This window comes from Aulonocara stuartgranti (assembly GCF_965226115.1).
Source record: "Aulonocara stuartgranti genome assembly, chromosome: 10".
NCBI lineage: Eukaryota > Metazoa > Chordata > Actinopteri > Cichliformes > Cichlidae > Aulonocara > Aulonocara stuartgranti.
This window is the reverse complement of record NC_138946.1, coordinates 22900519-22928465: the sequence shown is the minus strand read 5'-3', so window position 1 is coordinate 22928465 and position 27947 is coordinate 22900519. Positions and strand designations below refer to the sequence as shown.

The 27947-nt window shown below is 41.8% G+C and overlaps 1 protein-coding gene across 2 annotated transcripts; it reads right to left on the bottom strand.

Moving 5' to 3' along the window:
- Window positions 1-55: 55 nt before the first annotated feature.
- Window positions 56-27928, bottom strand: nectin3b (nectin cell adhesion molecule 3b). 2 transcript variants are annotated; one of them, XM_082548741.1, is made up of 8 exons: window positions 27714-27928; window positions 21080-21427; window positions 19991-20290; window positions 18855-18972; window positions 18427-18578; window positions 7517-7661; window positions 3435-3537; window positions 56-3118 (listed from the first exon to the last, which is right to left on the bottom strand). In XM_082548741.1, the coding sequence occupies exons 1-8, from the start codon at window positions 27790-27792 to the stop codon at window positions 2954-2956; spliced, it is 1410 nt and encodes a 469-aa protein (XP_082404867.1). In that variant the 5' UTR covers window positions 27793-27928; the 3' UTR covers window positions 56-2953. The 2 variants fall into 2 exon arrangements, with proteins under 2 accessions (XP_082404867.1, XP_082404866.1); XM_082548740.1 differs by lacking the exons at window positions 56-3118; window positions 3435-3537; window positions 7517-7661 and adding an exon at window positions 12053-16139 and having other exon boundaries at window positions 27714-27927.
- Between the last annotated feature and the right edge of the window lie 19 nt (window positions 27929-27947).

The window sequence follows — 27947 nt, the reverse complement described above, 5'->3', positions numbered from 1 at the left end:
TACAAATAAAGACGAGTTTCCTCTGTGCCTTCACAAACAGTACCATGCAAAACTCTTGAGCTCAACCCCTCGTTTATTTGTTTAAGTAAGTATACATGAAAATACAGTATATAAGGCAAAAACAGTTTGTACAATTCCATTGAACGTGAAAGTCAATATTTGGTAAAACCAACTTTATTCAGTATCGATCAGTCCAAGAGACCTGTTGCAGCTGATTTTTAGTCCATATGTCAGCATTTTCTCCTTGTTTCCCTTCCTTAAGAATGGCTTTTTGACAGCCTCCCCCCACACCCCACCCCACTGAGACCATTTCTGATGAGACTTCAGTGAACAGCAGATGGATCAGCTGAAGCAGAGAAAAACTTCTGAAATCAGATCCATTGTTAAATATCACTTTTAAATGAAAAGAAAGTCTGGCTCCTAGGAAGCAAAACATAAAGAAAGGAGGGGTGACTCTTCACTTTTGCACAGTAGTGTTTAATTAATCAATTTTCCTCCACTGCCTAAGCTAACTTCTTTCATAGTGTATATTTCAGCTGGTGTTATAAAGAATGTAACAACACTCAGTGAGACATGACGGCGGGAGCAATCACAGCACCAGGACTCTGATAGAGAAACATCTAAATGGAATTAATGCATCATTTATTCCATCGCTTGTAGTTTTGTGCTGTGAAAACGACGTCTGTGCCAAAGGGTTAGCAGTTTTCCACTGTGTAAACAGGCTCGACAGTAAGACTGCAGCCACCCAAGTTTTAATTCTCTCTGACAAGGAGCAGCCAAGGGTCGCATTATGTATTCATTGATGCACACGCTCTATCGGGGGTTGCGCTGACCCATTTGTCCACTAGGTGTTACCCTAGGAAAGTCTTCGCAGGAGCCCGTAACACGAGGACTGATCTAAACAAATCACTGATTTCTTTCAAACATCTCCACCCTCACTGTGGTGTCATTACAACGTGAGCTCTGGCTTTCCACAGCACAAACACCACATCATTGACTCACGGTAATAATAAGAGCTTTTCTCTTTGATGTGGGCGTCACAGTAATTGCAATGTGACTGTGACCTTGAGATGATTTTTATTTCCCTTAAAAAAATAAATAAAACCAAACTCTTTTCGTCACTACAAACTCTTTTTCAAATCTTCAAGGACTTCTTCTCTTGTTTCCCCGTGTCGTGACTCAGAGCTTCCATCTCTCAGAGTGTTTACTTTAAAAAGGTCACTGAACACCCTCATCTGGAGCGTTCTGTCTTCACACAGCAATTCAGTAGACTCTTTCTTCTATTCCTATAGCTTTTCAAGTGGTTTTGATATGTTTCCAACTGAGAACACACTTGGCAACAATATGCACTTTTAATACATACGCCAGTCAAAAAAATAGCTCAAAACCATCTAGTCACAGTGGAGGAATGTGAGCACTACAGCATACACGTATCAGCAGGGAATCCCCTCCCCCCTGCCAAATGTTCTAATGGCACTTTAAAAATATTCTTTCTCTGGCTCCTCACAATAATAATCAGACACTGTATATCCTACAGGATTATGAACTATGTAATCTATTTTAGTTTAACAAAAACAATGCAAGCATCTTTCTTCAGTGCACATGAAACCAAAAAACAGTAATCTGTACTGTTGCATATTGTCGTTTCCCTGATTTGTGGTAGGTTAAGTCTCCACAGGATTACAAATCTACATGTTTTGTTCCTAAAAAAAGAACAGCATCATAACATTACAACCGCACATCACAGGGCTGCGATAGAAGTACTTTAATCCCTTTATGTCTGTGTTGCCAGCTAGAATATTTAGTCTCACTGGACCTCACAGTTTGGTCTGGTGATGTGACTGAGAATATGGATTTATGCTCTCCAACAAAGAAAAAAAAGAAAACTTTATTTTTGCAGGCTAACTCTGACATTAATCTAGTCTCTAACCACTTTTACTCATGTATAGGCATATAAACTGATGCAGTTAGTTCTTCTAAAGCACTTCGGTACCCTAAGTAATACACACTGAGAACTTATAACAAAAGGTAATTAAATGAATAGTTGGACCTTTTGTGAAATGCCCTTTTCCCCCTAGTATCTCTAATTTTGTGCTAAGCTAAGCTAACAGATTGCTGGCTATAGCTACATATTTACTGTATAGACAAGAGTGTGTCACCATAGACTGTATATGAAAGATGGATGTAGCTTTTGCGTTGGAGGAGTGTCTTTAGGAGTGCCTTATTTTTGTTTCTAAGAAAAATGAGAGCCACATATGAGGATATTCCTTTAAAATTTCGATCGAACAGTAGCAGTATAATGTCCTCGTAAGTGGATATCAGGCCCTTGTAGAGCAAAATGTAGTATTTTGGTCTAAATAACCCAAAATGTGATGTCCACATATGTGGACGCCAGGGTTAAAAATGCTTTTTAACAGCCAGCAAGAAAGCCTGTGATTTCAAAAGAAATCCGGTTTCATAAAAGTCTATGGGAAAGCAGCTGCTGAGCCCTCAGTGAACACTTATCTGATGAGTTTTTAGGCTCTACTTTTCAATCTATGATGATACTAAATAACGTTGTTTGTGTAAATTTTAGTCCCCATTTGTATGAAAAATAAACGCTTTAATGTGAGCCTACTTTGTGACTGACAGGTTTCTACTGTATGAGCTTGCAGTGTCCCTCAGCTTTATATTCAGATCTGCCTGCAACTGTGAGATTTGGTTTAAAGGAGCTAACATGACAATGTCCACCTTCTTTGTACAGTCTACGGGTGACAGCCAGCGTACAGCAGAAAGGATTTATGTTTTAAGGAGAAAAAAAAGCCTGCATATAGAGAGACACTTTCCTCATACACTACCAACCGCTTCCTTCTGTGGACTGATGGCTCTGTGAATCAGGTGAAGCCTATAAGCTCGCTGCTGCTCAGGCAGAGTGACTGCCGGGTGATTGGTGGACTGCGATTGGAACTGTTCCTCACACGTAGTGTTCACGGTGGTTGATGTACACCTGGTCTGTCCCACTCTGATGACACACCCACTCCAGACGGGAGCGCTGATGGGTGGGGCTTTGGGCTCCCCGCCTTGCTGTGGGTGGGTGCTGCCTCTCCGTGACCGCGTGCCTGTGCTCTGCCCTGCGAGTCTGTATATTAAAAGCAAAAAAACCCAAATCATCACCTAAATCATCTTCTATCATCGTCACCCTTTAGGCCTCTATAATGTGTGAGACTCCAAAAAAGGACAGGGAAATAAAAAATTAAACTCTCCAACATATTAAATTAATAAAGCCAAAGAGTCTCCTGCTTAATATAAACAGATTATGACATGAGTTAGCTCGTTGTTACTGCTGCTTGTTGTGACTCAGTGCGCTTCATTCAGTGTTAATAATTGTGGTGTAGAGCTGTCATGATTCACATACGTGACTTTCAGCTGGTTGTAAAAAGAAAGTGGGGTTTTACCTGACACAGCCAGGCCACTTGTGATGCGTGGACTCCCAGAGGAACAGCCGGTGCTCTCTCAGAGTAGGGAGGAGGCGGCTTGTGTGTCGGAGGAAGGTCAATCCTTCAGAGGAAGAAAAAGGGGAAGAAGAAATGTCAATGGAGACAAATTTCAGAGTGGAAAAACACTGTACTCGCAAAGAAACAGAATAAAACGATCAGCGATAGATAAAATCGGTACAAAATCAATTTACTGGATCAAATTTGAAGGGCAGCCACTATAACGAGTTCCTTCTGAGGCATATTGATGTTGTTTATGGTATCCTGCGATAAACTTTGAGATGGATTCACAACAGAAGAGGCAGCAAAATCAACTTGATGTGCAGAGCTTTAAAGATGTGAGAATTTTTTTAGGCGGAGACGATGAAAAACAGACGCTCTGTGGAAAACATCGGAGCCTACAGAGGCCCTGAGGTGCAAAACACAACAACACAAAGGCATAAGATTTCAGAAAACATGGCAGAAAACAACAACAACAACAAAAACAAACAAACAAAAATCACAAAATGATGATGCACTTTTTCGCCTTTTGCTGTGGTTGTGTTTGTCTTGTGTGTTTCGTCAAATAGTTTTTATTATTTGCACCTGAGGGCCACCGTACAGATACTGCATGTCTGAAACTTGATGAAATTTTGCCTCTCTTTTTATTTTTAAATGCATCTTGCAAGTCCTGCAGTTTAATAGTCCTAGACAGGGTATTCCTCGAAGCCCTGGAATCCATTATTACAGATGATTAAATGAAGATGGCTCAGTGTACATGACAGCAGGTGTATGAAAGTGACGGACTTCCACGCGGACGAGTAAATTAGAACATTTTCTGACAGCTGTTCCTCTAAACCCCTGCAAGACGCTGAAGTCAGACTCGCTCCCTCGCTGGCTGAAATCCCCCTGCCTGCTAAACTGAAGCCTAAGAACAAACCTCAGCCATTCACAACACAGCGTCATGACAGGCATCGATTTTCTAACACTGTGTGTCACTTAATGCCGAGTCTCTCTTTCATATTTGGGATTCGAAGTGACCGATTACAGTCAGAGCTTCTCATTGACCCGCCGTCTTACTCTCACGTCTGCGTGTGATGAAGGAGGTGATGAAGCCTCCTCCTCCCCCTACCCACGCCTTGTTCCACTGGGACTTCCAGCCACGGTCACACTTAAGATGCTAAGTTTGTCGTGGCATTGACCAGCCTGACACACGGGCTACATACATTGAACCTGCACCCAGAGGCTGATGGGTTGTTCGTTATTCAAGCCGCACCTTTGAGGCGCAGTTGGGAGCATGTACACTAGATTTCTTCTGACGACGCAGTCGCTGAAATTAGGATGTAAATGTTTACATGGGAGAATAAAATTGGATTGAGGGAACAAATGACTGAGTGTTCTTATTTAGGACGATGACAGAACACATACTTGTGTCCTGGTAATTAAGATAAGATAAGATAAAACTTCATTAATCCCTCGGGTGGGTTCCTCTGGGAAATTCGGTTTCCAAAAGCACAGCACCGACAGAAGTTACAGAACGTGAGCAGAATATTATATATATACACATCTATAAATACAGAGACATATATAAATAAAATATACGAAAGGGATAAATAGAATAAATAGGAATAAGAATACAAGGGAATTGCACATTTCAAGTATTGAAGTCTATTGCACCGTTGACTATTAATAAAAAGCATTGCACAGTGAAGTGAAGAGGCACTACAGCTTAGTTGTTCCCTCCTTTGTCCTCCTGTTTCCCCTCCCTCTCCCCTCCAGAGAGGAGTTAAACAGTTTGATGGCGTGTGGGACAAAGGAGTTTTTTAAGTCTGTTGGTTCTTGTCTTTGGGAGAAGCAACCTGTCACTGAACAGACTCCTCTGGTTGTTTATGGCCGTGTGCAGAGGACGCCCAGCATTGTCCATAATGTCCAGCAGTTTTTTTAGTGTCCTTTTCTCTGCCACTGTCACCAGAGTGTCCAGCTTCATGCTGACCACAGAGCTAGCTTTCCTGATCAGTTTTTCCAGCCTGGATGAGTCCTTCTTTGCTGTGCTGCTCCCCCAGCACACCACAGCATAGAAAAGTACTCCAGCAACCACTGACTGGTAAAATATCCTCAGGAGCTTCCTGCAGATGTTAAAAGACCTCAGCCTCCTGACGAAGTACAGTCGGCTTTGGGCTTTTTTATACAGGTACTCTGTGTTGCATGACCAGTCCAGTTTGTTGTCCACCCACAGCCCGAGGTACTTGTTGACCACCTCCACCTCCTCCCCCTCTATCTGAACCGGCAGTGGACCTTCTCTGGACCTCCCGAAGTCCACAACCAGTTCCTTAGTCTTTGAGGTGTTGAGTTGCAGGTGGTTTGTGTGACTCCATGTGACGAAGTTCCTCACCAGACTTCTGTACTCTTCCTGATCATCCCAGATACACCCCATGATGGCTGTGTCATCTGCAAACTTCTGAATGTGGCATAATTCAGAGTTGTAGCAGAAGTCAGAGGTGTACAGGGTGAAGAGAAGAGGGGACAGCACAGTTCCCTGTGGTGCTCCTGTGCTGCTGACCACAGTGTCAAACGTGATGTCCTTCAGCCTGACGTACTGTGGTCTGTCAGTGAGGTAGTCGGAGATCCAAGCCACCAGGCAGGGGTCCACCTCCATCCTGTTCAATTTTTCATGGAGCATACAGAGCCGGATGGTATTAAAGGCACTGGAAAAGTCAAGAAACAGGATCCTGACCGCGCCTTTTCCCTTGTCCAGGTGTGAGTGGGCTCTATGTAGGAGGTACAGGATGGCATCCTCCACTCCGACATCCGCCTTGTATGTGAACTGTAGTGGGTCCTGGGATGTTGTACCTGTGGTCGGAGGAGGTTGAGGAAGAGCCGCTCTAGAGTCTTCATAAGATGTGACGTCAGTGCCACCGGTCGGAAGTCATTCAGCTCATTGGGCCGGTTCCTTTTGGGGCCCGGGTCGATGCAGGATGTCTTCCATAGGACGGGCACTCTCCCCAGTCACAGACTGAGATTGAAGACTTGTTGTAGCGGCTCTCCAAGTTCAGCAGCACACGCCTTTAGCATCCTCGGACACACCTTGTCTGGGCCTGCTGCCTTCCTGGGGCGAAGCTTCCTCAGTTGCCTCCTGACCTGATCCACTGTGACACTGGGAGATGATTGGAAGGAGGGGGGAGGATGTCCTGCTGTTGAGAGAGGGGTTGGAGAAGGGGGGTGTCATAGTGTCAGGAAGGGGGGGGGGGGAGCGGAGGTAGGAGAGTGGGGGGTTGTGGGCTGGTCAAACCTGTTGAATTACTGCCACTTTTTCCGTGTGTCACTGACATATTTGCAGTGGCTATAAAACCACTAGTATTAAAGAGACTGCAGGACTGCGTTTAGCCCTTATAGCTGCCTAACTTGAGAAATACTTGGAGTGGAGTGTTCATGCTGAATCATACACTAACAGGGATGGATGAGAGGATCAGCCTGCATGCAACCTTGCAGATATGCTCCACAGGTACACGACAATGTTTCTTATATAAGGGGTATTAGGCTTGTGAGCACTGCTGGACACATTAAACATACCTTTTGAGATGCTACATGAACTTCAAAGTCAAAAATAGTGTTAATCAAAACCTCCCAGGCTTCATCTCTGTCTGCAAAAAACATGTATAAGATGCTGCTCAGATCTGTTTTCTTAGAGTATAAAAAACAAAGAAGGCACACACACAAAGATTTTAATGTTGGTCATGGGACTCTGGCAGAGGGTGACCCAGCTCCTCCTGTAAATAATTTAACCTCAGAGTTATTCTTCTTTGCTCTAACATTAACATGAGTGCTGGTGCACTGTACAAAATAGGACAAGGGCTTGCTGCCAAGACAGCAATTATCCGCCACCCCTCAACCTTGTCCCGCAGACTCCCTGCTCCAGGGCGCACACCGCTGCAGCATTCTCCACAGCAGGAAGGAGCTACTCCCTGAACCCACCGGTGGGCTCCCATCACCTCACACTGTATCATGCAATTAATTAACCAGCTGAGCATGTTCTGCATGCGACATGAGTAATTCGGTCCACTTACACTTTGTCTGTGAAGGCCGGTGGTTGGGCTTTGCGAGCGGTGTGGATCACAATGATGAAGACCACGATGAGGAAGAGAGCGAGGACTGCGCCCATCACAGCTCCTGCCACGGTGATGGAGTTTGACCTCTCTGCTTGAGACTGGTCTGAGACAGAGAGGACAGAGAACAGTCCAGGATACCACCAACAACACAACGATGACAGACCACTAACATCCTGGCAGTGAATGAATCAAAGTGTACACACAGTCAGGCGTCGATTCAAAGATTCTCATTCATAGTCCCAATTTACAACATTTAACCCATAAAGACAATTAGAGTAGAGCAACAGCAGTTTAGACCTAGAGGTAAGGAGAGTAAACTAAGTTGTTCCAGTTTATTTTACTTATCTTATGGAGATAATATTCTGCCCACATTAAAGATCTGACTATAATTAGAAGCACTACTTCTCTACAGTATGAGAGTCCAAACTGCTGCTGTCACTTTGGTTGGTGCTACATTGGGTCAGCCAGAGGACTGCTCAGCTGTGATTGGTTGTCACATGCATCAACTCAATTATCAAACAGTTGTAGAAAAAGAAAAAGAGTCAGGAGAAAAATGTCACTGCTCAAAAAGGAAATCAAAACAAAACAAAACCCCTCCGACCTACACTTTGCAGGTCGGCACCCCTTTTTGTTTGTTTTTACTTCACTATATTTGATTGAGCTCTAAGTCACGCGCATGCAAAATGTTTGGAGAAGCCTACCTGATTAGCCTTTATTTAGCCACCCAGCAAATTCTTGTTTAAAACACTACCAGCCATCTCAACAGCTGTGAAGGTTGAAGTTGTCTTTGAAGTAAAGACTGAAATAACAACTTTTGATGCTTTCTGCCTTTTAAATATGGCTGTTTGCTGTTTGTCATTTCAGTAATTCAGATATGTTAGGTTTGGGCTGTTGGTGACAACTTACTCTGAAATCTGAGTCGGAAAGTTGAAATTTTGTGATTCCCAACTCTGCCTTGCAAATTTGTATTCATTATATGCTTATTTCTTTATTTATTCACTTCCAAACTGAAACAAGCATCCTTGAATTTTTAACATGGGTACCACTGTCATTTCTACATGCTGAATATTAAGCTAGTAGGCTAGTATGGGAACAGTTAAGCCCACCATAATGCATTATTGCACTTCTTACAACTTGTCTTGTTAAACAAATAAATTTCATAAATCTGTGACACACTCCTTTACTACTTTTAGATTTGCACACAATAACAAGCTCCCCAAAACTGAGCTTTTTATTGAGCCATTGCACAAACCACAGCTGTGCAATGATCTGATTTTACTTTGTAAAATCAAGTTAAAACTGAGGGTTTTAACCCTTTATTGTTCAGTCCAGACTGAAGTATGCTAAAGGACTACTTGGAGAAAGATTATGCATACTGGAAGCATGATCTTTGGTCAGTTGAAACATGAATAGAGCCCTTTGGCCACAGAGATAAGAGGAGGAGAAGGGTACAACTCAAAGATCGCCGTTCCCACAGTTAAACACGGTGGTGGGAGTATTACACTGTGGGGGACATGTCAGTGCGCCGGGAATTGGGAATCTCATCAAGGTGGAAAGATTTTGGAAAGATGTGGAAAGATTAAATAAACATGGATGTGTGACAATTTCAAAAGAAAACCTCAAGCAGTCAGCAGCAAAACTGGATCTGGCTAATTAGTTTGTCTTCTAACACAGTGGCCTAAAACATGTCACTCCTGGTGAAGAACTACCTCCAGAGGACCAAAATAAATGGTACTGATTGGCCTGCACAAAGCCCTGACTTAAACTGAAAATCTGTGGGGTGAACTGAAAACCAAGGTCCATGCCGTTAGACAATCAAATCTGGAGGAGGTTGAGAGATTCACCAAAGAAGAATGGGGTGGGAATGCTCAGGACCCATGCGTGTTAGTGGCATGTTGGAATTAGGTGTTTAGCAACACTTGGGAAATACTTTAGTTTAGTTTTCATAGGGAAACTAATAATGGTTTTCTCATCTGTATATTTCCCAGCAGCTACAAAGACAGTTTCTCTTTTCAAAAGAAAAAAGAAACTACACTACTGGCCATGAAAAAAAAGTGCTGATACTTTGCTCCCAGTAGCCTTTTACTGTGTCCGAGTCTGTACTGGACAGCCCTGTATTATTGGTATTCATGAAAGGGCTTTTGCAATTTAACTGAGGTATAAAAATGCCATTTAAAAACTCTGTTACTCACTAAAAATTCACTGTCAGGGTTAAAACACTGAATCCATCCGTTGCTTTACCTCAGTCTTGTGTGTGTGTAACAGTATTATCAAAGTGTTGAATTAGCTTTGTTAGAACATATGCTCCATGCTGTCCACAGAGGGGATTAAGGATTAATCGTGATTAGGATGCATTAAACTCGCAAAACAGCAAGCTTTGGCAAATCAGCAGTAATGTATAAAACCAAATGTAGGACACTAAAGGAACTGAAGGACAAAAGGTGACAGAGGAGGCATAAGCATAATGGTCAATTCCCCTTGATTTAGCTCTTGAGAGGGGAAGAAAAAAAAAATCAATGTGCTGAGATGAGAAATCTAAATAACAGTTCAATTATGATGCATATTGAACAAGCTGGGATTTCTGAGCTCACCCCCGAAAGTCACTTCTTCCGCCTCCTCCATTCCTGCCGTCCTCTAACGGTTAATAACCATTCGATTACCTTTGATGGCTGCTGAACTATGTCAAGAGCCTCTCGAGTTGATCAAAACGCCTTTAAAAATGTAGTTCATCAAGCTGGCTGCTTTAATGCCTTGTGACAGACATTTTCAGGGGACCTGCACAGGGTGGCTGCTTTAAAGCCACAACGCATGGAGCAGCTGTAGGAGTTCATTAACGAAGGTAGTGTTTCGTGCATGCTTCTAGCTAAGACATATCGAGACAAATTGTACTCAGAAACAATCCTGCATGTTCCGCCCTGACATTTTCTCCTCATTGTTTTAAATACCATGTATTCTGGGGAGGGGTGGTGGGCCTCGGATTACTGGTGTTAGTGGTGGATCAACTGCCCCACACTGGGATCCGGCTTTTTACCGTCCCTTCTCGAGTCTCTCCCGCTTCAGCACTTCATCACACAAACAATGCTGCTGTGAATCCAGCAGAAGCACATGCTGATCAGTGAGGTCAGTTTCAGACGGACCCTTTCTGGCCAAAACAGAAGTAAGACAGAGCGAGTTGGCCAAACACCGCCCCCCTTCCCACCGATACTTAAGGCTCAGGGGTCACACTATTGCCTAGACAACAGACCCCCCTGGGAAGCAGATGCTGGTGTAATAACGATGGGGGGGGAGGTTAGAGCAGCATTTCAGTATTTTGAGTTTTTGTGATAGTTACAATGTGATGCCACCTCTGCTGGGGAGTTAATATCAAAGTCTCTCCCCTCACTCACAGTTGTCAGAGCTGCATCCCTCTGCGCTGCCTGAGACGTTCGCTCACTCCTTTGTGTCTTATGAAAAGTATCCTTGGAAACTGTTGTGTCGCAGGCAGCGAATCCGCTGATCTTCTGCACGAGTGTCTCAAACAAATTCAAGCATTGGGGGGTGACATCATTACTGCCACCGAGCTGCTTCCCCATGCGTTTTCACACTGCCCTGTTTCAAGGTCAGGATGAGAAACTGCTGTGACCATGATAAGATCTGTAAGAGACAAGACAGGTCAGCTGATGAAGACTTTTATGGCAAGTACATCTTGAGGACCTAGAGTGCCAGCGCAACACTGAGTCACACTTGTATATGTCCTTATAAGCCAGAAGAGCTCTGTGTAGTGCTGCAGGGAGTAATGGGCCATTTTCAGTCTGTCTGCACGAGCTGTCACAACAGCACAGCCCAGCTCTGAGCTCCACGCAGGCCCCTACTTTGTGTGGCCAGGTAGAGCTCGTAGGACGACAGCCTCCATCAGCAGCTCCAGATGAGCTTGTTGCCATGGGGACAGTCAACGGGCTGGAGAGCAGGGACTTTGGGCCAGTCAGAAACACTCAGCGTTTAATTTTACCAGCTGGTAGACAGTGGGAGAAAGACATGGGGGTGGGAAGGTGGTGGATTTACAAAGGAGAGGTGCTGCAGGGGAGCGCAGGGCCTTTCTGTCCTGAAACAAAGCAAACTAGGACTATTAATGAGGGAACCTCGAGCACATGAGGTGCTGGGTCTCCCCCGACCACAGGAATACCACTGGAGATCAACTGATCAGTATTTAACCAGATGGCAAACGTAATAGGGTAACATCCGAAAGAAATCTTTGTTATTAAAGTGTAATGAGGATCAGTTGAAGTGAAGGAGGGGAAGGAAAAAAAAAAAAGGGAATTACATCATTTGTGGTGTCCCACATATGCATACTGGATTTGAGGTGTGTGTGTGTGTAGGGGGGGGGGAGGTTATGCAGCATTACGCGTTACGGCGCTAGAGATGATGTCATTTATAGATGAACAAAGAGGCTGAGACTGAGCAGTCTGAGTAATAGGAAGCTCAAAAACCTCCAGAGAATAAAAGAAAGAAAAAGAATTCACAGGTGCTAAGGTGCTTTATTGAACTAAAGTATCTCAAAGAGATTGACAAAATAATGTTTGACTGCTTTTGATGACATAAATATTTTCCCTCGTTCAAGAAATGTACATTTTCTGTATATACAAAAAACAACCCACAAAAAAAAGAAAAACCCCCTGAAAAACCAAACCAAACAACATGACTGCAAGGTGCTTTTCATTGACAATTTGAGACTGAAGGTAATTATACATTTCTCTGAATAAAAAAAACAAAAACAAAAAACAGTGGCTATACAGAAACCAAAACCCCTGACAGAACAGTACAGAGGATGCAAGTCATTTTACATCCAGATGTATTCAAGCTTTGTTTTTTTTTTTGTTTCTTAATGCCTTTAGGTTCGGAAACATACTGCGTTTCACTGCCACAAAAGGGCAGAAAGAGTGAATTTGGCACTACGAATTCCTCCTAAAATACAGAATGCAATGAAAATCAAAACCCAGAGGTGACACATCAGGTCATTACATATGCAGGTAAACGATAAACACATTTCTGCTAGATATCTAAGGCACTAGGTGTGTATTTCTCAACAGAAAGTGAAGGGCATTTCTCAAGGTAAGGATATTGATGACTGATCTCTATACAAAATGTCACAGTAAAACTGTACTTCATTAATCCAAGTGCAGGGCTTCAAACTGACGAGCCAAGCAAAAAAAGTCTATCGATCAGAGGAATTTCCGTTTTAGTGCATAGGAGCAAACACAACAAGGGTTTAGGCTACCGTGCTTCCTGTTAGTTTCTGCATTTATGTGAAAGTGACCAGAAGGGCAGACTGAATAGGTGTCAGCAGCGGACCAATACATGTAATTATTCAGTCAAAATGAGGCTACAGGGCTAACAAATGACCAACTGTACATTTCCGTGACACCTCCATTAAAGAGTCATCCAATTTACAAAGACTCACATTCTCAATTACAACCTAGCTGTGCAGACCCCCCCCTATAAATGCTTTTTCATTTCAACTACTTTCTACCAAGGAAATTAGTGCAAATTAAAACCTTTCGCGAAAAGAAAACATGCTCAGTTTTCAGAAGTGTGAACATGATTCAACCTTCAGGAAGTCATAGAAATGTGCACCTTCAGTCTATAAATTACTTCTACTGTACAGCATTCAAAAACAACATGAAACACAGTCAGGGGCCAGAGTCTCAGACTGATAGTTACAGTGGCGCATTATCAAATCTCATGACGACAACTGCAGCTGATCCACTGCACAAAATTCACACCCTGACAGAATTTGTGAAGGTTCATTATAACCTAACTAGCTTCGATTTTGACAACTGTTACTCTAATGTTAAAGCATCTTCCTCCCCCCCCCATTTCGGGCTACAAAACCCCCGTTTACAACAGTGATGCATTAGTCATTTAAGTAAGCTAATTATCAGTTGTTATCTAGTCGGTAATACGAATGTGAGACACTGTCATCGTCATATATATACACAAGTTAAACAAAGATTTGGCATCTGGCAGAAAATACTGTATAAGTAACCATACTACTAAAGTTGGCAAGTATTCACATCTAGTATATATGAAAGAAAAGTCAGATCTCTTCCATGCAGTCTGGTGAACATGTGCCAAAATACTCTAATTTTTACGTTTCTACAAAAACCTAAGTTTACCTTTAAATCCATTATAGCTTTGTTTGATTCCTGAACTACTGGGGCTGCAGAGCCCAATGACACTAACACGTACAATGCTTTCTCCGCAGTTTAATCACAGTTCTTGGTATGGCATGTGATTTTTGAGAGTCCTGATTGGCAATAAAAGGTGACTGGTTCTAAATGAATAAAACATGTTTTTGGGGAAAAGAAAAATCATAGGGTGTGTCATTATCATTTAATAGCTACTCAAAGGATAACTGTGTTAAAGATTTAATGATGATGGCAACAAAATATTGTCTCCAACTCCTGTGCTGTGGAGTTTAGTCAAAAGTGCTGATAATCACAGGTGAAAGTGACAACACAGCCATTACAAAAACTACATAACACTTAAAAAAAAATTTTTTTTTGAGTACCAAATGTTTAAATCGTAAATGAAATGGTGAATATCTGAGCATGCGGCCGCACACTCCAAACAATACATGTCACAGATCTGTGACACAGTCATGTCTTGTTTCTATAGATTACTCACAGTAGACAAACAGTCCAACGTGGTTGAGTGTGGTAGTGTGTACTGGCTGCATGGTTTCTCTGTGCTACAAAATACTAAGAGGCCAGCTTACGGTGGCTCCCATACAGTAGCCTCTTTAAACAATGCCCCTGCTGATGGCGCTCTTGAAATTCCAAGAGTCCTGGTTTAGTGCCAGGCTTAAACTTCTCAAAGAGATCCATTATCATCCGATAGACAACATGATAATGTGGTTAACTAAAGGGAATGTTTAACCTGAAACTCTTCCCAAAAACCAGCAGCTTACATAAGTTCTAATAAAAATGATAAACTAGAGAAATATTTTTCCAGGCTTCAAGGCTTGACCGATATGACAAACCCAGTGTGCTGGCACAGCAGACTGTGCCCCATTCATGTAGCCCTCCTGCCTGCTCTCTCATCACTGGGATAAAAGACGAGCTGAGGACAAGCAGGAGAAACGCTCACAAGGTTTACACAAAATGTGCCAAAACCTTACTGGTCAACTCCTCAAGCTCAGTTCTTCCATTGCGATTTACCTAAGATTTTAGTACAAAACAAAAAAGGTCTGATGACTCAGCAATCCATTACAAAATCCTGCAAAAACAGCAGTTCAATAAATCTTATGACCAAGAGTGTGTTTAGGTAATTAGTCAAAATGGAATTCAGATTTCTCAGGAAGACAAATCCTGTTTTAAATAAACTGATGTACGGCGGCTCAGCTGTGTCTTACTGAAGAAAAATGACCATCTGAATTTTATGGATTTACCTGCAATAACTACATGACATCATCTAATTGCACTAAGAGGCCAGAGTTCATTTAAACAAATGAGTACAAGCAACATGAACACAAAAGGCAGAGTTTGTGAAAAAAAACTCTTCTCTCAGACAATCGTGCGTGATCTTAAAGCCACCGGGGCTTCTGCTCAGTAACACATTAGTTATACTCAATCAGCTGTAGCAGTCCATGTTGTAAGGCTGAGACAACACATACATCGGCTCTTTTGTTAGTCCGCACACGCACCGTCCACAGGCTGCCCACACTCAAAACAGAAATGTATACATTACATCTCAAGTGTCATCCAGGACGCTTGAAAAGAAAAAAAAAAAAAAAAAAAAAAAACATGTTAACTACAAAACACACAGAGATGCTGTGTGTGCATACAGAAGAAAATAATGTGTTTTCCCCTAATTTGATAAACAAAACTTTCCAACTCATGTTGCATTTTTTCGTTCCTGCAGAACTAGGTACCTTGTCAAACATACCACTCCCTGCGTGAAATGACTGAGCCATCTTTATGAGATACATAATCACCGTCGGGCCCGCTATCGTAGCAGTCGTCTGACATGTAGGGGGAGCCGTTTCCCTGTAGTTTGGGTGAATGAGGGTATCTGACACATCTGGCCTGCTGTGGACTAGAATACTGTGTGTGTTCATGATGGTGATTCTGTTGATGACTGTGGCGCCTGCTCTCCCTCATTGCCCTAGTGTACCCATTAACAGGATACTCTTCTCCGTTATAGTCACTATGGTGGCGGCGGTCCCGCTCCTGCTTCAGCTGGCGGTCGCCCCACTCCTCTCGATCATGGTCCCGATGCTGAGATCTGCTGCCAGCTTTGGTAGGATGGAGTTCGTGCTGAGTGGGAGCTTTCTGGAGATCATTTGGGCCCAGGTACTGCTTGGTGTAGTAGTTCCCATGAAAGGTCTGCTGCTTCCGTAGGTAACACACACCAACCAGAGACAGCAGCAGCAAGAGGAATAAGGCCCCTCCCACGGCCCCACCCACTATGGAACCAAGATTACTTTCGGGAAGGGCTTCAAGTGTGGGGGAGCTCAGAAGGACGTGGCCCTTATCATCCACAAAAGTGGAGGAGAAGCCAGTTAGGACAGGAGTGGTAATGGTGGAAGGCATGGTGGGAGGATCTAATGGAAGGAAGGAGGGTGAGGGGGGGATAAAGAGTGAAAGACAGAAGCAGAATGTCAATGCCAACTACATTTTGCTAAGAAGGAAGAGGTTGACTAAAACATCTAAAACTATAGCAGAATCAGGTTTGCATATTCCCACTGTTACAGATTAGTAAGTAAATATAAAATTGTATCACAGAGAACAATGGCCTCACCTATTAGATGATGGATTAATGAGAAAAGTTGGATCTAAAAACCTGTCCTAATCACTATATCCTCACTATGTGTATTGTTAAGCATACTCTGATTTTCAGTAATGTCTTTTCAGATGCTCTTAACAATAAAAGCATACTCTCTGCCAACATGGACAGCCGAATTCTCATTCTTACTATGCTTATTTGAAAAATGAGTGCATTGTAGAGTAAATTCTGCATGATTGAGTTTGCTTTGTTTCTTTGACCGCAGAAAAACAGGAATGCACACAGATGTCCAGCAATGTCACCACCACACTGCACTGTGTTTCTATGTGGTGTAGTATGCTGTGCTTACATACTCCATTCCACTTGAAATGGAGTTTATTGGGATTGAGTTTACTGTACCTAAGAGTTAGTTTGTATGTACCCAAAAATCATAGCACTAGATCTCTGTAAAGTTCAACGAGACACCACAACATAACAGCTATTCTCTTGTGATCAAAAAAGGAAAAAAGCAGGTGACAGCGATAGCAGACCTGACATGGCTCAAACTGTTACTTAAAATCTTTAAGTTAATGTGCATTCTTTTACTTTGGGCAAATCAGGCCATGCCATGTGTTCAACACTTTGTTTTTCATAGGCTACAACTTTGGGTATTTTTGCTAAATTAAAAAACCCATTGAAAACACTTTTATGGATTTATCTCTATCATAAATCAAAGTCTTTAGAAACTGTCTAAAAGGATCAGGTCATGTTTTCAGCTACTTCTGTATTAATTTAAACTAAAAAATAAAATAAAATATGACAACAGGCTTTGTCCCTGTTGTCCCCTCAATCAATTTGTAACTTCAAAGTATTTGCACATGCTGATGGCAGCTCAGCACATTTTCTACATGCAGAGAGAAACAAGTGACTTGACTACATGATAAGAAACACCAAACAGTACCAGTGATGTCCTTAAAATTCTGCAGTCTGTAGGGGTTATCAATGGTATAAGCAGATTATTTTGGGTATATGTTTTAAATGATCAAGAACATACATTTAAGACCCCACTTTTCAAGTATAAACTTTCACTATTCCACGAATAGAACACCAACCTTAAAATGTAATGGATTAGTGGTTTTTATCCACAAACAGACAAGCCAAAGGCTATAATTATAAGAAGCTAGAGTAATGGAAAAAATCTGAGTCTAAAAGCTTTAATGGTGCTGCAAAATTGCTCTGCCACTTTAACCCTGGTGCCAGGCCAGATGTGAGGCAAAGATTCACATCTGAAAGAGCAAACACATGAACCCGGAGGTCTGTGGTCTCCAAGTATGTGAAATGTACAACTCCATGAAGAGTGAACTGATGAGTACACCCACAACACGACACACACACACACGCACGCATGCGTGCACAATGGAGGGTACACCAACATGCATAAGCTTGTGAACACCCGTACAGGTCTCTCAAAGGAAAATGAAATATGAATGATAAATAATAAATAGGAGTTGAAAAGAACTAGTTAATGTTTTATGAATCTGGGACATCATCTCACAGTGAGGCTGCAGGCTTTTGCCTCTCACTGCATGACACATGCAGGAATAAAAGAAACACAGAAAGGAGGCGAGAGAGTGATGAAAAAGGAAATCACATCATAATCAGAACTTCATTCAGAAAGAGAGCTTCCACTGGCAAGACAGATTTTGTGAAACCAAAGGAACATGCTCATCATTCACAACAGAGAGACACGACGCACTCAGATGCCAAGCCAGCAGGACAGAGCAGAGGCAGCGCACTGTGGTCTGAAGAGGCCAAAATTATTTGCAGCTGTTTGGCCCAGGAACTCTCTTTTGAACATCTGGAGGCGTAATGTTAATCAAGCCTAATAAGCATGCAATTAAGACCAAATGTATTAATATCAGTATGAACACAGTGTACCATGGGTGATTACTTGATAAACTGTCAGTATGTACAGAACGAGCGAGAGTGATAGTGTCACATTTCAGTTTGAAGGACAACGACACAGGCACCGATACCCTCTATGACGTGCAAACATGCACAATGCTTCCTAAGGGAAGAGAAGGCACTAGGAGTCAGCTTTGTTCCGGTGTGTATACTCTGCTCACCTTGTATGAGAATACGCACATCCCGACTGCGGAGGTTGATGTCATTGGCAACCTCACACCTGTAAACGCCAGAGTCATTCCGCTGGAGGGGACGCAGGAAAAGCAAAGTGCTGTTTATCATTTCCACCCCTTCAGGCATCTCTCTGTCCAACCTGTGACACACAAGAGACAGAAACCTTAAGACACGCAGAGGGACACACAATTGATTGGGACATTTCATGAGGAAAGCATAATAAATTATCATTTGAAAATTATTTCAAGGATGTGAAAACCTTCATTTTACTGTTTATTTTATATCAAATGTAAAGCTCTCTTACTAAAATATCAGAGTATAATACAACCTAGCTCGATCAGCAATTGGCCCGCTGGGTCAATTTCAATCCCAGACAAACCGTAAACGTTACACACAGACATACGGATACTCATACCTGATCCATCTGAAGTGATGAGCTGGCGGGTTAGCGTTGGCTTTGCACGTCATTTGAACATTTTCCCGGCCTACGTACCAGTCTCCATCATACCCAACGACGGAGATATCAGGAGCAACTGAAGAGAGAGAAAAGCAATTATGTGACATGACCACAAAATGGCCAGACACAGTAAATGGCCTTAGAGAACAGTGCTCCAAGTACAACCATTTTCCTGGTTTGTCTGAAGCATTATAGAGAGTCTGAGGTCAGTAATGGGCTAAAGACATAAGCTTGCAAATATGCACTAAGATGCTAGATAATCTATAAACATAATCTGCAGAGAGAAGCAAACATTCATGAGTGCTTGTATATTGCAACGTTTTTCACAATCCTAAAAGAACCATCAACACTACACAACTGCAACCATGAAACAGTGTCCCCCCCATTTTTACCGGTTTACCATTTTCATTTGCACATTCATTATGAAAATAATGTAACTGAAATATTGTGTTGACATTGCACAAATATATTCATTAAGGTGCTCACAAGGTTTCTGAGAAGTCATCTGCACCACCCTGGCTCTTCTGCTGGTATGCATTTGTTTCACACAAATATACTATTACAAAGTAAAAGATTTTGTTACATGTAAAAATTGTTGCCACATTTTTTCCACTGTTGCATTCAGTGAATGAGCAGAAAATCCTTTATAGTTACCATATGTCACAAAGCAGTAAATCAGAGCAAAGAAAAAAAAAAGTATCTGTCAAACAAAGACTTTGGAGGTGGTCACTTTACTCTTTTCCTAAGTTGGTAGCACATGTTACGTAGCGAAATAGCTGTACTACGCTGAGTACATTTACTGTGGCATCTATGGGATTTGACTGGAAGAGAACACTTTCTAGACAACGAATATTAAAACATAATCAGCTTTTTGGAGTTTGTGTTTTTTTTTTTTTAAATTTAGTGAAGCTGTGACACCACAAGTGCAATGGGTAACTGGTTTAATGATTATCGCAATCTTACAGCACAAAATCTTCTCTTACTAACTTACTAACTCTGGCAGGAACAGAATTATTAAACACATTCTTCACATATTTATTATTCTTTCAGTTTTTAATTTGTTAGCCCACACCAATCACTCACAAGGCACTTACACTGCACATTGAGCTGGTAGGGGATCCTGAAGTCATTCTGCAGAGCTGGGTGGCGGACCACGCAAGTGAGTGTGTTGCCCTGAACATGACGTGTAGGCTGCCAGATGTAACGCACTTGTGTGTTGGTAGTACCATTGGGTTCATCAAATAGCTGCACCTCTGACTGGCCAAAAAGGTTGGACTCCCAGGACACTTCAGCAGGTGGTCTGGCTCGCTCAGCGATGCAAGTAGCGACCACAGTTTCATTGCCACCATCAATCAGTGCAGTTGAACCAGCAGACACGTAAACCTTCGGCTCCACTGTTATTAACAAGAGTGAAAACAGAATCAACAGAGACAACAGTAAAGACTTTGAGGTTGCTTTACTGAGTTTCAAATGTTTACAGTACACTGATATTTTTCCTGCTTAATTAATTGCATTTTATTCCTTTTTGTCCAAGTTAATGTTAGCAGCTAGACCTGTGATCTGTTCTGTGAAAACAAAGAACACTCTAGGCATTGAGAACGCAGAGTAACTAATTAAATGACTCTCAAAAGACCGCAATTCTGCAATGTGTGATATATTGGAGGACGATCTATGATGATCCTGTGGATTTCTGTTTTACGTTTGTTGGCTTCTATTCACTTCACTATAATAATGGCAACAGCAAACATACATAAAGTACTATTCTGTTAAATAATATCACAAGACATGACAATTTGTTTTATAAATGCAACACAAAACTAGAAACACAAGATTTAACCTGCACATAAAAGCTTTCTATGCAAGCATCAGGAGTAGATGCTGACTAAATTCGTTTTTTCTGTCTTTTTCTGGACCTTTTCAGTGTATTCAATACATGATTGCACATTTTGTAGAGTACAGCATTTGTTCACGCACGAGGGAGGACACATTACCTACATTGAACATTTGAACACAAAAGAGCATAAATATTAAAGATCAAAAAACAAACTTTCCTCCCAAAAAGATTTGGACAGAAACATAAAAACTGAATAATTGATCTAATTATTTTATCTCTACCAAAAACCGCCTAAAGGAAAGCCAGTGTTTTCTCAAGAAAAGTATATCAAATGAAGACACACACTTACCAAGTACACTGACTGTGGTGGATGCTTGAGTATTTCCCAGAGGAAATGTGGCTACCTTACAGGTATAGATCCCGACATCAGCAAAGCCCACGTTTTCCAGTACGATGGTGGCATCATGGGAGGAGGGTGAGCGGAAATACAAACGATGGATGAATTCTGGAGGGATGGAGGTGCCAAACTCCGGGTTGTACACAGCCACTGTGACAGAGCCTGAAGGCAGACGGCGCTCCCAGGAACTCTGAGTAAGAGTAAGGTTTGTGCCAACCTCCACCCTGCATTCTAATGTCACATTCTTCCCCAGCACGGCACTCACTCTTTTAGGCACCACCACCTGGCTGCACCACACACCTGCCAAAGAGACACACAAAATAACACTGATATACAAATCACCTTGTTAATTTGTAAACAAGGGTTTAAGGACACCTGCTGAAGTGTCCTGGGAGTCCAACCTTTTTGGCCAGTCAGAGGTGCAGCTATTTGATGAACCCAATGGTACTAGCTATTAATAACTATTTTTGTGTTGTTTTTGAATTCTTAACTGGCGAAACTTCAAGCAACTAAAGACGGAAAAACAAATGAGTACAGAATCCAGAGCCATTGTGCTCAAACTATGTGGGAATTCAAAAATACTATCATACCTCCATTGAGAAGAGGGTATTTCTGGTGTTACTTCTGGCTTTACTAGTTAAAAAAAAAAAATCAATTTAATATCTATACAGAACTATCTGACATCTGTGGGTATCAGACTAGAATCCAAACTTGATCCTACCACAGCAGACACTCGGATCTTCAACAAATAATACAGTTTACTGTGTGATTCAGTGTTCCCATTGATGAGTTTGTTTTGTCTCTACAGTGTTCCTCCTCCTGACCTGAATTCAGGACTTCAAAGCAGGCTGCCTGTATGCGTTTTGTCCAAATATAACTAACCCATGCACTCTGTCACCTGCGCTTGTCAGAAATGTGGCATGTCTTGAAAGCAGGAGCTCAGTGTTGTGTTATGGAAGGTCAAAGAAATATGAAGACAACAGACTGCGACCGGGCAGGGAGAGAAGGAGGAAATGGAAAGGAAAAAAAAAGGAAACGGTGAAGGGAAGAGATATGCTAACATGATGACATCATCGATGAGAGAAGAGAAAGCTGAGCGTGAGGAAAAGCAAGAGAGAAGTCATATAAAACACAGGGGAAGGAAATGCACCATCAGGATTCCTGTACAAAAAAGAGGAATTACTGGTTTAAAAATAAAAAATAAATAAACACAACACTGCAGGACTGCCAATGCCTTCAACTACGCTAATTGCAACAAGCTGCCAGCAGGAAGACATCATCATAAATCAAAACCTGCTGCGCTGCTTGGCAACAGACTTCAAATATTCTATTGTTGTTTTGCCAAAAAATAGCTCCGTCTCTGACCAATCTCCCTCAAAAAGGCCATGTCCGCAAATACTGGCACAGCCCAAGGAATTTTTCCTACCCCTACAATATGAGAAGCAAATATCTGTTTTCTAATGTTACCGTCACTGGAGCCCTTTGAGTTGTGTAACAACACTGTACTTATTTATCAGTTTTTCTAGTTTTCACTAAAATTTAAGATTCATTTAATTACAAGTTAATCATTAGGACTTCCAGATGACAGACGACTCTTGTAATCAAAGTTAAGTTGCTTATAATGTGACTTTGTCATTATGACATAGAATAATCTACCTTACAAACTGCAGTATAGATTGTTGTGCCCTTAGCGTTTCTTTGTTTGCACTTTTGGCTGAAAACATAGATATGTAGCTATATTCGAGAAACAGGATGACATGTAAAGTAGGGGAACTGACAGGCAATTTAAGAACTTTAATATGCTATGAACACTTTAAACTAGGAAGTGTGTCATCAATGAGAGTTTCGCTTTGGAAACAAAATGGAAAATGAATTTGCTTACACTTTTCCTTGTCATCAGAAATATCCTGATATAATTTAGGGCCTATGTCACTGACCCTCGGTTGCAATCAGGTCCACGTGTTGGTTCTTCAGGCGCTAAAATAATGGGTTCTGAAACCTTCTGGCGAGCACTGCTCTGTAGCAACATTTGTGTAACGGCTCGTTTGTCTCCCTGTGTTTATTTCCCTCAAAGTCCAAAATTTTCCAAACAGCGCTCCTTCTGTTTTATTTATCAATCAAAACCATTTGGAGAGACTCTGTTTGCCATCTGTTTAACATACTGCTAGTTGACTGGAGAGAATGGAACAAGTCACTTGAAAAGAATCGCACCAAGAGTCAGTGAGAGGGCAGCATGGTGTGTGTGTGTGTGTGTCTGTGTATGTAATAGACCAAGAAAACCTGCTGGAACTGGTGCATCAATACTCAGGATAAATATAATGGAAAAATACTGGTGACTGCCAGCGCTACCCCTCAGTCTCCTATGTTATCAGTCTCAAAGTCCTACGTTTTTCTCAAGTTATCACATCCACAAGATTTCACTGAGATTTAAAATTGTCCAAGATCTTTAATAGATGCACTTACTGTATCAGTTTGAAAATCCTACATGACTTTGTTCTTGAGTTAATGTATTCACAAGAATTTCAGAAATCTTGACCGTTAACCTTGAGATCGATGTCACTGAGGTTTAAACTCATCTGAGATTTTTATTAGAAAGACCTATGGCATCAATTTGAAAATTCTACGTCGCCACATTCGAGTTATTGCATTCACAAACTTGGGTGACGACAATACCCCATCAGCCTTTTATGGCTGACAGATACAAAATGACATTATCTCATCGAAGCTCAAACATTTGTGAATTATTTATCTACTCGTATTAAGAAACTAACAACATTTTCATATTGCTTTCAAATATTACTATGATTTAATCATTACCATTAAGCTCATTACATGGAGGTTTGCTGCCATCTGAAGCCAGTTTTCTGTCAAACAATGCTACACTACTCTGGAGAGAGTAAAATGATTCATTAAAAGCGTGACTGTAAGCTATGTCTATTCCTTTCTACAAGCATACTGAGCTTATTCACAAATGGAAGGCACCACATGTTTATGCAAATAAGAAAAAATTACAAATACAAGATGGATAAGGATGACTGCAAACCAACCATCAGCAGGCGAGCTACTCTAAAACAGGCGTATGCCCTATTTCGCCTAACACACAGTTAACAACTTCCTCAAGGGAGGAAAAGCTGTTCAGAACATAAAAGAATACCCCACAGCAAATGTTTGCTATTCGTTCAGATGCTCAAATTAATTAGAAAGTTCCCCCAAACAGAGCATCTTCGAAACAAGGGAAAGCCATTTAATTTGACACGAGATGCATGTCACCACAACAAGGTTTAGAAATAAATATCAATATTGATTAATACATTGTGTGAAATGCCAGACTGTAACTACAGTACAGCACACTGTAAACAAACCTTTTCCTGGAGTTAAAAGAAAGCTCGTTGTACAAGCTTTTGAATGACTTGACTAAATTGCATGAATGAAGGCATAGTGAAGGAAGAAAGCAGCACTTTTCCTGCACTGAATGTGTAATGGAGAGGTATAGCGACTGCATTAAATTTTTATTCGTGACATGACGACAACCTTACATAAGCGTGCCCTCGTTTTCTCCAACTCGGAGTAAAAAAAGAAAAAAAAAAAGTGAAGAGAAAGTCTATCAAATCTTATGTGAAGTCTATCTTCACATAATAGCGATTCCTTCCCTCTCCTTTTGATGCTCTCAGACAGCCAAAAGAAAGTGTTTTTTTTTGATCTTGCAATCCTTAAATCCTCAGAAAGAGCAGAATCTTCAGACACTTTCAGTTTGCTTTGCAAATTCAACACAGTCTCTCATTGACACAGAGCAGAAAACAGATTATAGATATCCTGGCATCAAGGACACACTGCTCCCGTGGGACATTCTGCTACTCATTCTCACTTTATTGGGCATTACATGTGTGGCAGCAATATCTTGGTACAGGACACCATGTCTTGTTAAAAGTGGAAATCACAATATAATAGGTGATGGTTATAGAACTGAAGATGGAAATCCAGTTTTGTAGAGAGGGACATGAGTGCATTAAACACCTGTTTAATAAGCTGATCTTAACCCATAGTCACATCAACTTCTTACTTCAAATGACTCCGTCTTAAAATGGCTGTCCATCAGTGGTGAATCAGCAGGAGCTATTCAAGTTCAACACTGAGCTAATCTTTGTGTGCATGTTGCAGTGTTTTTCTTTTAACTCCAGGAGAACGTTTGGAGAATGTCTTGTAAAGTTACATTTTTATGTTGCCTGTACAAATCCAACACCACAATTAAACTGAAACCTTGAATATTAAACTTGAAAATGCTGCCATAAACACCATATTCAAACACATACACATAATAATGGCAGTTGCCTAATAATTATGAGAAGCACTTTGCTCACCCTAAAAAAAAATAAATAAAAGATAAATAAACAAAGCACAGATAAACCTATTGTGTGTGCCATTTGAAGTCAAAATTTCTGAATTTCCAGTTAGAATTTTATTTTTGATATACATTTTTTGTGCTTTGAGCCTTTATTGTGATAGGCCAGTGAAGAGAAGGCAGGAAAGAAACACCCAGCAGAAGATGGGCAGTACATAATCTCAAGGTTGACTTTGAACCCGGGTTTCTGCATTTGCCTTATGGCATCAACCCACTGGGTATGGCTAGTGATGCATGAATGGCTCTATGTTGCCGTTTTCCCTTGCTTTTTACTACAGGAACATGTTCAACTCTGGAGTGGTGTCACTCCCATCTCTGATATCCAAGTCAAATGGGACACATCATTAGTCATGGTGAAAACTGTGCAGAGCATTGCTGCAACTGATGGCTACAGCCGCAGTTCCCACACAATAAAAGTAACTGTTTCAGAATCACAACATGTTGATGACAGCACATTGTTACAAGTTTAAAATTTATGTGACCACTCTGTGATATGCCCACATGCCTCTCTCTGAGGTGCTAAGCTAAGTTTGAGGCCTCCTGTTTGTTCTGGAAGCTTTGCAGAATAGTTGGCATGATGATTTTGGCTGTTGAACCCGATTATCTGAAGCTCAAGCACAAATTATCTTGATTGTGGGGTCCTACCTCGGAATGTGCCTTCAGAGGTGTGACTAGCCCACAGTAAAGGCAAAGAGTCTGTTTTACTGAAATCAGTATATGCCCAATCCATATTCCAGTCACAAAAACATTATTTTTCTACAAAACTACAAGAGAAAGCCTGATTTCCATACATGACTCTTGGTGTATTTTTTCAAACACATAGCACCAGACCTGTTGCTGAACTTGTACTTAACACTTCTGCTCCACATGTTGTTATGACATCTATGATAGGTCTGGTTACTTTTTATTTTTATTCATCATATTTTATGTTTATTTCCCTTTAAGGCCTAAACATTATTAGCCATAAATGTATATGCATCTATTTTGCATTCAACAAAGACAAGGTCAACCTTCTCATTGAAATGTACCGCAGTCTTAGAGTGAGTCAGTAAACTCATGTCAGGTCTTTAGAGAGTTATGGAGCTTCACTGTGTTTTGGTGTAGTGTAGGAGACCAGAGCTTTCTTTGGTCTGCTTGCAAAACTACAAGAGAGTCCCTCTGCTATCAAAACAGGGATATGGTGCTGGTGTGTCCACACAGGTAGCCTACAGTGGCATGTGTACCTGCTTTTTTGTTCCCCCCTCTAAGCAGTGTATACATCTACTTTGTTGATGCGTTTAGTCAGTCTCATGGCCCTTTAGATATGGAAAGATTGCTGAGTGAAGTAAAGTGCTTGCTCTGATTCACTCTAGCTCGGGATACCTGGCTGCAGCTCATCATTATTCTTGGGCATGACAAAGATTTAATTATAGATGTTCAACTGGAAAAAAAAAAGTATATTTTGTTCAGATAGTTTTAGCATCATACTTCATTAAAGCAGTTTAGAGGCAGGGTTAGAGCTACACTGTCATATTCGTGCTTTTGAGTCAACACTTAGCACAAAGTTGGCGTGCTTCAGGGTGGAGTCAGGAAACTCCCCACTCCCTGATTAAACCATAATGAGCTCAGGCTCCTCTGCAGGCACATGGTGGCTGACCCTCATCCCGACCTGATGATGAGGGGGGCGGGGGGAGTGCTGCGCTAGCATTGTCCTCTCTGGTGACACGACTTGAAGTTCCTCAACATTTCTGCACGAGCAGCTGGCGTGACATACTTCACTGCATCATGTTACTTTAACAGAAACTGTTTCGGGAGCTAATATGGCTGCCACTGAGTCTGCAGTGACCTAAGTGTAGGCTGTGTAGCGGACGGTATATCTGACTGACTATCACCGCTCGCGCTCCTCGGCGGTTTCTCCGGACTGTTTCTATGGCAGCCCGGGTTCGCACCAGCATCCGCTGTGGTGGCGCTGGCTAGCTACTACTCCCGAGGCGTCGGAGTGAACTTGTAACCAAGTTTGGGGCTTTAAATGCCACCGGCTAAACTTGCTAGACTTGCGGCTTCAAATAAGCACGCGGCGGCAGCTAGTTTTGCCGACTGAAATTTATCCGTGATGCGCGAGACACTCACGCAGGCTCCTCACAAAACTTCTCTGTAACGTTGGTAGGACCCCCCAAAAATCACCACACACACAAAATCAGCACTCACCTGTAATACTGAACAAAAGGAGGAATAATGCAACCTTCCTCTGCTGTCTGAAGTAACTCCTTTGAGAAGACGGTAACATTTTCAAAAGCCGTGGAGCCTTCTACCACAGGACCAAAGCGTAGGATGCATGCCAATCTAACAGTATGTGCGGAACAGTGGAACCTCCTCAGCAACAACTCCGAACTGCATGCGGACTGTACCATCTATGATCGTGGAGCGGGGAGACTGGGGGCT

What these genes read in the sequence shown, in the direction of transcription:
- nectin3b (XM_082548740.1), bottom strand. Translation starts at nt 27,792, where the DNA reads ATGTTACCGTCTTCTCAAAGGAGTTACTTCAGACAGCAGAGGAAGGTT. An exon ending in CACCACAGTCAGTGTACTTG is followed by an intron (nt 20,291 to 21,079) that starts GTAAGTGTGTGT and finishes TGTTAATAACAG; the next exon opens with TGGAGCCGAAGGTTTACGTG. An exon ending in TGTGCGTATTCTCATACAAG is followed by an intron (nt 16,140 to 18,426) that starts GTGAGCAGAGTA and finishes TCCTTCCATTAG; the next exon opens with ATCCTCCCACCATGCCTTCC.